General features: G+C 37.8%; 1 protein-coding gene across 2 annotated transcripts in view; it reads right to left on the reverse strand.

Annotated features, from left to right (window-relative positions):
* Positions 1 to 10,083, reverse strand: part of slc26a10 (solute carrier family 26 member 10) — a 23,281-nt gene extending 13,198 nt beyond the window's left edge. Inside the window, exons 1-16 of one of the 2 annotated variants that reach the window (XM_079802851.1) lie at positions 9,523 to 9,841; positions 8,452 to 8,562; positions 8,167 to 8,324; positions 7,915 to 8,079; positions 7,622 to 7,774; positions 7,343 to 7,425; positions 6,830 to 6,977; positions 6,626 to 6,739; positions 6,333 to 6,410; positions 4,997 to 5,092; positions 4,774 to 4,880; positions 1,940 to 2,009; positions 1,574 to 1,753; positions 336 to 390; positions 148 to 236; positions 3 to 57 (exon numbers count right to left, since the gene is read on the reverse strand). In XM_079802851.1, the coding sequence (XP_079658977.1) occupies positions 3 to 57; positions 148 to 236; positions 336 to 390; positions 1,574 to 1,753; positions 1,940 to 2,009; positions 4,774 to 4,880; positions 4,997 to 5,092; positions 6,333 to 6,410; positions 6,626 to 6,739; positions 6,830 to 6,977; positions 7,343 to 7,425; positions 7,622 to 7,774; positions 7,915 to 8,079; positions 8,167 to 8,324; positions 8,452 to 8,562; positions 9,523 to 9,787 (1,927 nt within the window). In that variant the 5' untranslated portion in view covers positions 9,788 to 9,841. Of the gene's footprint in view, positions 1 to 2; positions 58 to 147; positions 237 to 335; positions 391 to 1,573; positions 1,754 to 1,939; positions 2,010 to 4,773; positions 4,881 to 4,996; positions 5,093 to 6,332; positions 6,411 to 6,625; positions 6,740 to 6,829; positions 6,978 to 7,342; positions 7,426 to 7,621; positions 7,775 to 7,914; positions 8,080 to 8,166; positions 8,325 to 8,451; positions 8,563 to 9,522 lie in introns of both variants that reach the window. The other variant, XM_079802852.1, reaches the window with a different exon arrangement.
* Positions 10,084 to 10,505: the final 422 nt, after the last annotated feature.

Genomic DNA, 10,505 nt, shown 5'->3' on the forward strand with positions numbered 1-10,505 from the left:
ACCATTGCAATTAGCCAGGTATATCATTACCCCAATCTTCTGGCACTCCATGCACATCTGTGACAGGATATAAGTACCGTGAGCATATGACATTATTCACGAGGATGCAGACTGATGTCAAAACAAAACCTATACGCCCTGTCTCACCTGTATGAATAATCGAGCTCCCGCAACATCCACAAAAATGACACTGCTGCAGTCTATCAACACGGCCTGGACTTCCCCCTCAGCCATCTCTGCATCAAACAATTTAGAAAACCCCACAAGTGTGACTCGTCTGAAATAAATTACTCTCTAATGTGCGTTTTAATGCTACCAAAAATGTGGGAACGCACCTGGTCTGAACAAGTCATTCTTTGAAGAAAATGAACTGTCTGCAACTCCTTGTTCCTTGAAAAACAATTAAAAAATGTTTTTAAGTTATCCAATCAGGTGTTTTCTTTTCATAATCTGTTATTTTGTTGTTAGAAGAAAATCTCCAAAATATCAAGGCAAAGACATAAAAATTATTATACATGACTGATTATGCTTTTAGAGTTTTTCTGCATAACAGTGATTTTAAAACCACTTATGCAGGTAAAATAAAAGTGCAGCCACGAGACACTAATATTTAATAAAAATAAAATAATATTTAACATTATCTTAAAAGGTACACTATGTAACGTTTGGCCTTCTAGAAGTTAAAAAAACAAAACTGCATGCTTTTTGTGGAAAAACATTGTTTTGGTTGTGCGTGCAACCAAATAATAATTAATAATTTTAATAAATATAATCATTTACACTCTATGTTATTATTGCATCCTGTTAATGTACAACAATACTGAGGTGCAAATAGTATGTATCTGCCAAAATAAAGTATAAATACCATCTAATTTCTATTTACACATATTGCAAAGAACTGCTACTTTTACATGGTGTAAATAGAATAAATCACTATTTTCACTTAGTGTAAATAGCATCTATCGTTAAAACAATATGCTATTTTCATTTGGTGTAAACAGTGCACAGTGCAAATAGCCGCTGCCTTTTTTAAAACGGGTGACACGTCAACCTTTCTTGCTCATTGTGACAACTAACCTATGCCACTCCCACACCATACACATCAAAACAATAATAAAACACGCACGGATGCGTATGTACGCAATTTTTCTATGAAAACCATCCCGCCAGGTCTAAAATATAAACACTTACCATAGTGAAACAGGGTAAGACAAAAACAAGTTTAGGAAGAAGGATTGATAATATATCGACTAATTTGGGGGAAAAAAAGTAACAGTGCACCTTTAATAAACAATTTTTCCACAAAGTAATATAGTTCGGTATTATAGTTACATAACTATATGCAAAATGGCGACTTGGCGAATTAAAAATTAAGAGAATGTGCAGTTGTGCTTTTACAACAGCTCTGAACATGGCTTATGAACATTCAGAAATATTTTTCATGTTATAAATTATTTTAAATAAAATGGTAATTTTCAGGCTAAGCAAGCAAATCAGAAGAGCAAAATCAGAACAAGTCACATCAAAGTTTGTTGAGCATATTACATATAAATTGATATATTGATCCTCTTACTACAGAACTAATGGCCTCTCTCTCCCTCCTCTCTTTGGCCTTCAGGGCTTTCTCTCGGCTGCGTATCCGCTCAGGCGTGAGGCCCAGAAGCTGAGCCATATCGGCCTTGAAAAAGCTACGGTTCCCATAGTAGATAGGCCCATTGTAGGTCAGGATCTTCACACCAGGAACTTCATAGCACTACGGTACAGAGGGATGGAGAGGGTATTACCATTTCATTAGTTACACAACAGAGATGTGATTAAGACAAATACAGCAGAGCAAAGGTTATTCGATTGCATTTCCAAATGCACAAGGCCCAATTCTAATCATAGTAAATTACATTATGAGTGGTAAAACTTAATATGACTGACTCTGTTGACTCACTTTATTGTGGTTGTTGATGGATCTGTAGATCTCGGTATTGGCGGCTCTTCCTAACACAGAGCAGCTGGCCCTTAAAACAGAAAGTTTACTGTGAGTTCAGGGACATCTTTTTGTCTCAACTTTATCTCCCCTTTCCTTAAATGTGAATTTCATATCCGCCAGGAGAGGAAGGTTGTTTTGGAACACAGGGGTCTGTAAGGGATACTGGTTTGCTGTTTTTATACAGCCCCTGAGCTTTGGAAAGCATAATTAAAGGATGTAGTAAACATGATTATTAAAGCAGATAAATACACAAATCTAATTAGGTAGTTTCAATCCCAATTATATTATGTACTCAATATCTTGTTTCACTGGGGCTGCTCTAGTTGGATTGCTAATATCGTTATCTCTATACAGTCAGAATGATACTCTAATTCAGTGGTTCCAATCTTTCTCCCAGAGGATCACTTGTTTAAATGCTATATGTTTCACAACCCTTCTGAAATCTAAGCATACTTGTAATTAAATTAGATTTACACAGAAGTACCCTGCATCCACAAACTATCATCTTTTATGGGAATCCTGTGCATTTGTTTCTACAGCAATTACATTCAGGAGTGATTACAAAAATCATTGCACACTTCCAATATGTTGCGTGGTTGTTGTTTTAAAGCTTAGCAATTTTTTGACAGGTATAGAGCTGCTCGGTCTGGTTTAGCCATAGGATTTGAATCATTTTTATTATATAATTATTAATTTTATAATCTATCATTTATGTGTTTATTGCAGTTTCAGTTTTAGTGTCTAGAGCGAAATCTAAGGCTGTGTCTGAATTCGCCACCTATACCCTTAAACAGGGCACTATTTGAGGGCACAGTCATTTGTAGTGGTGTCCGAAACCATAGTGGACAGTATTGAGTGTACTCATTCAATCCCACAATGCACCGCAATAAAGAGTGTACAACTGATGTACGCTCAACAGCTAGAGAATACCCATAATGCACTGAGAAAGTCGCCCACTGAATGAATTCCCACGTCTCGCTAGGAGATGGTGCATCATTCATCCATCCATTTTCCAAACCACACTGTCCAGCGTAATATCATACAGGTATAAATTCCTTTTTAATTGATTATTAAATTGTTTAATTAAGGTTTATACATGCTAGTTTCCATGGCAGAGTTCAAGATAAATCTTTTCATTGCTACTGGAGCTGCCAGTCTGCTAAGTTTTCAATAATTATTAAACAGCATACACAAACTATGCAAAAGCGGCAGCCTTTCCGGCGTACTCAGTGTCTGAATTCACACACTCGTTTTCATCCACTCCTTCAAGTGAAGTAATGCAGGGAATAGTGAATGAGGGTGTAGGGGGTAATTTCGAACACAGCACATATGTGCTGCACATGTCATGAAAAGTGAAGCCAAAACATTTTGTGAACAAACTTTGATGTTGGCTTGAGAAAGCCTGGCCTAAAAGCTTGACGTGTGAAACAGTTTTATTTCAGATAGTTCTCATCACACTGGCGTATGTTCGTTTTTCCAATAAGTTTGGTTTTAGCTAGTTATTTGATGCTATAAAAAGCGGAATACACGGTGTAACATAACAATTGACAGCTTTGCTTGCATTTGAGGCTACGTTTACATGACAACAATGTACTTTAAAAAAAAGACTGAACACGTAGGCTATTACACCTGCGCAATTCGACAATAATGGGATAGTTTTCAAAGACTTGCACTTTGAAACCTGTTTTTGAAAGTTTGTGTTTTCAGGCCCCCAAAACGCCATTGTCGTGTAAATGAAAAGTTTTCCATTTTAGTTGAAAATGGTGTAGTGTAAACGGCCACTGAGTTTGCGGGAGTATGGCAGACAATGTCAGCAGCTATTTCTGGGATATTTTGGCTTCATTTTTCTACAGTGGAAGGAAGTGGAGACACATTCTCCATCTTTTTTTAAAGTCTATAGTGAAATCATAACCATTTCCTCAATCAAGCATGTTTGGTGACCCTAAAGGCTGATTTATACTTCTGCATCGGACCTACGCCGTATCCGCTACGCCGCAAGTTACGCGTTGGTTTTCATTTATACTTCTGCGTTGTTCTGCGTCAATGTGCAATTACACATGCAGACCGCTAGTAGGCAGTCTCCACCATGGCATGTTGATGGTGTAACCCACAATATTAAGGCAAAAGCCGAAGAAGAAGAAGCTTGTTTGTGTACATTGTCAGAGTAGCAGCAGCAGGGCAGACGGCAAATAGATAGCAGCTTTTTTTGCAGCTTGAGTTGTTGTATCTAATACAAATTAAGCTTTTATGGCGATCTGGCGCTGGAATGCATTTTTGAAATCATGCAGAGTTCTCGTGGCCGCCGTTTTCAGTATCGGGGGCTCGTGCACAGACAAGCGCCAATCCCTCACTACAAAATATTGTTATATAGCAGATGTAAGGATTAAACTATCATCCCATTTCTGGACACACACACACACACTCCTATCGCAGATTTTTTCTATTTATTTATTGACCTGAGGGAGGCTGGCAGACCAATCACAGCGCTTGCGGTCCGCGTAGAATTGACGCTTTGTTACATTTTTGGAGAGGTACACGTCAGGGTACGTCGTAGGCTACGCGTGCAACACACAACCTACGGCGTAGCTACGGCGTACACTCGACGCAGAAGTATAAATTGGGCTTAAGAGAGCACTAGTGACCCCTAGTGGAGATCACAACCCTAAAGTTGGAAATATCTCAAAAAGTGACAATATGCTCATAATTGTCATAAAGTGTCATAACATGTTATACAATAATCCAAGTTATTCAATAAATATTAACAAAATGAGTATATAATGCCCTAAGGATACCTCTGTGTGCGACAGATAACTGTCATCATGGAGAAGACCACTCCAATGGCCAGGCCCAGGTCAACATTTAGCACAACTACTGACAGCCAGGTCACAAGCCACACCATCTGCTCAAACATACATAACAAGAATTGAAATTAATCAGCTGTCATTCATTGCATGTCAATCAATGTCATTTAGAAAATTAAAGATTATATTTAGCACTTTTCTGGTAAAAACGTACAAAATCGATTTTGCTGATTCTCCAAAGATCGGGAAGATCCTGAAACAGCAGAAACATCTGTCTCAGGCTGGTCACGTTTATACAAGCAAGCACTGCCTGGGTGGAGAGAAGGGAGAGAGATGTTGGTTATATAGATAACTCCTTAAAGAGAACATGAAGTCAAAATGTACCCTATTTGTTTAGAACCGTAAGTCAGTATTACTCTAAAGAAATATCCCACTCTTTAAAAAAAAAAAGTGTTCTAAGAATGTTTTGATAACGTTTCCATTAAGTTATTTCTAAATGTTCTCAGAACGTTCAAGACAGACAGTTTTTTTGTTTGTGGGAAGATTAGCAAAAACATTAAGGGAATGTTTAATCATTTTAAACATTATAAGAACATTACTTTTTGAATGTTGAACATTTTGATACAAGTAGTAACATTTAAAAAATGTTAGACGAATATCCAACTAAAAAGTTTCAGAAAAAATATTACATGAATGATGTATAAAATAACACTTTTGTGCTAACGTTTTGAGAATGTTATTAAAGACCAGATAAATATGAACAAACATTCTATTAACGTTAAAGCTACACTATGTAACTTTTTCTGTTCAAAACAAAGGCGTAGTTTGATGACGCCACATTTGAGCGCAGAATCTGGGGACATCTAGGTCTTCACCTGACAGCCGGTGGAAAAGAGTCAGGATAGGACTCGGGCAGAAATCATGTTCATGGATGCGATTATTAACATTACTGTAGTATGAAGCAGAGGCGGGCCAAGAGTTGTGGAGCTGAGCAAGGCCGCAAGAGCGATTGAAGAGCGGGACTGTTATTATGGCATAGGCGCAGGCGGGACTTTTATTATGACACGGTCGCTGGCGCCACTTCCTCTTTTCCAGTCATGAGTATGAGGTAACGCAACTCTGTTTATCGTATTAGACACATCTGAGTGTGTTGAAAAGGAAGTTATGACGTTCGCTCGGCGGCTGCTATGACACTTGTTCACACTGCAGTGAGAGTACAGCGTTTCTGCTAAATAAAACCGGAAACCGAGGGTAACGCAGATATGACGCAATCAACAGGCGACTCCCTCAAACGCATAGCTCACTCGTCCCGGTTCCTTGGTTAAAATAGCAATTTCTCACGATTTACAAATAGTTGGAAACATTTGGGATATTCTTTCTAAGTACTCAACTGAACAAAATATATAACACTGGCCTAGTAGTTTTTGGATAGTTTACTGCTAAAATCTTACATAGTTCACCTTTAATGGAAGAACGTTTGTTGAAAACCTTGCTAGAAAATTAGCCAAAGTTCTAAGAATGTGTCCTGTTAGCTGGGAAGGCACTCTTACCTTAGGTAAGAAGTAAAATAGAGGTCCTATCAGCAGAAGTACAATAAGAACAACCAAACTTGTGAACAGTCCTGCGAGCTGTTGAAGAAAAAGGGTTTTATTGAATCTAACTATACTATGTTCGACAAACAAGACAAAACTTGTACAGAAAATCGTTAACTTACACTTCTAGCAGTGAATATACAGTAAAGTGGTTATCATTCTCTCAGCATGACCATTGCAACATAACATTACTTCATTTTTTTTAGAGGCTGAACAGTGAACAGTAGAGGTGATCTCAAACAAACCAGTACCTGTGTGTGAGCTCCGGCACTCTCCAGTATGTTGGTGGTGGCCAGTGTAGCTGAATTGGGGAAGCAGGTGAAGAGAGAGGACACAGTGTTGGAGATCCCATGTGCAAGAAGCTCCTACAACAAGAACATTATCTTTTGATGACAAACACATTTACAAACCCAGCCAGCACTTTTCATAACTTTGATTATAAATGCAGTATTTACCTGATTTGGATCAATGGAGTATCCATGTTTATCAGCATAAATCATGGCCAGAGAAACAGACACAGCGTAGGCAACAAGGGTGATAGCAACTGTGTCACCAGCGATTTCTGGAATTGTTTCCAATGCAGGCAGCCGTGGCTCAGGGAAGCTGAAAAAAAATAGTACACATTTAACTTTAAATCATGCACTTACTGTGTATATACAATTGTTAACACTTAACTTATATTTAAAAAAAATACCTGCATGTAATTAGCTATAATTAATTTCTGTAATTACATCAATAATTACACTGTTGACCCTTCCCTTACATTCTAAAATACATTAAAATAGAAAACAGCTATTTTACACTGTAATAATATGTAACAATATCACTGTATTTTTGATCAAATGCAGCCTTGCTGAGCATGAGACTTCTTTCAAAAACATCTTACCAATCCTAAACCTTTGAACTGTAAAGTATACCATTACTAATTATGAATATTATGAATCTAATGTATTACAAGAATATATTACCCTGCTGGAATATGTCCTACTATCTGTATGTCATACTTGGAATCCAGAGAAAAGGCATATGTAACTCCTGTTGCAATTATTACCTGCAGGAGACACAACAGAATGGAAGATTATTTTTCACAATGCAGACCACAGTAGAAAATAGCGTTGATGATGAAACTCTCATTATACTGGGCTAGTTGGCTGGTGAATGGCAAATATTTGTACAAAAGTTCATTGGCTTATTTATGTAAGTCACTCGAAATCTTCTCATATGCCTGTTGTGAAGTGCAAACTCACAGTGATGATCTCTACAGGGATGGGAGTGCGCAGGCGCTCCCGAAAGCGTGAGTTGACCTCTTTAACTGGCACCAGAACAGCCAGGCACAGCAGTGAGATCACCAGCTCAGCCAAATTAGTCTGGGGCACATTCTCCATCACTGAAGCCAGAGTCTGTGGGTTTAAAGGGAACTTCTGACATGCCTGATTCATTTTTGCTCAGTTATATTCAGTGATACTGCTGCAGCTGTTGCTAGAATAACTAGTAACCAAAATAGAAAAAAAAAAAACATCTGTGTTATGCCATTTCTGACCTTAAAAAGAGAGAAGGCACCAGCATATCGGGGTAGTCGTAATCCCAACATGCTTTGCAGCTGTGAGACAGTCACATGGAAAGCGGCTGCACTTGTGAAAGCCTTAACAATCGGTTCTGAGAGGTATGTGGAAAGGAAACCCAACTGGAGGCCGCACATGCATAGCTGGGACAATAAAAACAGGCAACACACAATCATAATTCTGTGTTTAAATAGAGTGCTATGTGTTTAAATAGAGCAGATGTCATTTACCATCATTATGCCTGAGAGAAATGCTACAGCTGATGCCACCCCAATTCTCTGGGCCTCAAACTCTGCAGCCTCTGGGCTACTGGAATTCAGAGCGAGCGGCATGGGAACCAGTTGCTCCACCACCGAGCCAGTCATCAGACTCAACACAGCAAAGGTACCTGCAAATGTCAAACCCTTGGATAATGGTATTTCATTTTCTTGATTAAACATTGACTGGTTAAACATGGTTTCGGATTAAATAGTTTTTTTTACAAAGCCAAACTCTCGTGAATAAAGGTCTTTTACCCGTGGAAACGTGGTGACCAGTGCCGAAGAGCATATAGAGAACCACTGGGAAGAAGGATGTGTAAAGGCCATAGACAGGAGCCACTGATGTCAACAAAGCAAAGGCCATTCCTAACAACAAAGGAAAAATGTTTATTTGTGTTTACGTCGTCTTGAATATGGGTCAAAGACATGATGCATATTTCAGCTATTAAAAAAAGTTACATTCACACAAAATCTTAAACAGGCCTGTGCTTTTTCTATGATGAACAGGTTATCAATTTCGGAATTGTATATATATATATATATATTAAATTGTTATATATTATTTTATATTATATTATATATCGGTCAGCAATCTCTATTTTTATACACAAAAATCAAACTCACCATAAACGCGTAACGAACATGCAGGACGCCATATTGCTGACAAGAAACTTTCATTGTTTGAGCGTTTTACGAATAGTTTTGTGTTATGGACATTTTCAAAGAATTATTTGAAACGTGTATCTTCTGAAATATTACATTTATATCTTTGGGTTGGGGACACTTTTTAAAAGTAACTATTAAATTGTGTACTCTACTACTCACGTGTATTCAAGTGGCAAAAACATTAGTTTAAGACTTTTATTCGATGGTTTAGTTTATTTATTTATTTATTTAAAAAAAATTAACGACCGTTTTTACAAAACCATATGAATCTGACGTTTATACATAGATTTACATTTCTAAGAACTTTTTAAACCAACATTAGTAAAAAAAACAAATATATATAGCCTATATCCTATTAAAATAACATAAAATAAAAATTTTTTTTCTTTTTGATGTTTATATAGCCTAAAGTAGTCTAGTATAAACAGTCTAACAATATAGTTAAAAAAATATTCGATTAAAAAAAATCAAAGCTGTACCATAGCTACTAAAAATATGTTGATGTTAAATAATAGCCTAGTTGATGTTAAATCATTTACCATGTTATATAATGTTGTCAATGATTTTAGCCAATTCAAATGACTTTTTTTCCCTCTTGCTATTACATTAGCCTAATACAACTAGAAACAACTAGCCTAATTCATTAAGGTTAATTTTTACCTTGGGGAATGTGTACTATTCCAACAGTCAGTCCCGCTATGATATCTCCTAAAAGCCATTTTTTGAGTTTGTATTTTGGCAGCCAGCTGCACACGGGCAGTCTCTTCTTGAGCAGGTGAACACACTCCACCTGAGAGCAGCTGCATCTCTGCGCCAGTCTGTCGCGGAGCCTCTCTCTCCCTCTAGACTGGGCTTCCGTACCATACGTCTGTTTGAAGCGATCCTCAGTGTATATATTTCTATACACAGCCACTGATGCGCTCATCTTGCCCTAAAGTGTTCTTCCGCGAGCAAGGTAAATAATCTTCAGAAACTGCTCCAAGCAAGTGCCCAACCCGTCATTTATAGGAGTCGCTGGAATTTGACATCAGGAACAATTGTATTTTCCTGTCAAGTACTGGAGCCAATTGAACAGCAGGGGCTTTTTTTTTAGTAAAGTCAAAGTCAAGACGGCAAAAAAAAAAAACATGCTACTTTGGAGCTTAATACTTGACAAACCTAAATGTCTTGCAAGTCTTCAAGGTCCTACTGCTAAAGGCTTTTTACAAAGCAAACAATGACATGAATACTCTCATCTTTAACACATAGACCAGCTCTCAGTCCCTCCTCCCCATCATGGCCCGTATCTCTTAAAAAAAAGACTCTTTCTTCATCACTATATGACATGAGGAGTCATGGAGAAGCCTATAGAAAGTGTACAATGTATAGCTCTGTGGGACATCTGCATGATGATCAAAGTACTATTGTTTACAGGCTGAAGGTGAAACCTCAAACCACAACTATTACTGATTATTAGAGGTGGTCATTTCCGGGAGGGGGTCGATTTCTCCCTGCCTTTGGTGTCTTCATGGACTTTGAGGAACCAAAGCTGCCTTGTGAAGTGTAATGATATATGTTTTCTTTGCCTCGCTGATCAAACCCCAATATGATTCTGGTGAGCATTATATTCCATTGACAGATACACTAAAAGAGGAAGAAAAGAT

This window comes from Gobio gobio (assembly GCF_949357685.1).
Source record: "Gobio gobio genome assembly, chromosome: 21".
NCBI classification, from domain to species: domain Eukaryota; kingdom Metazoa; phylum Chordata; class Actinopteri; order Cypriniformes; family Gobionidae; genus Gobio; species Gobio gobio.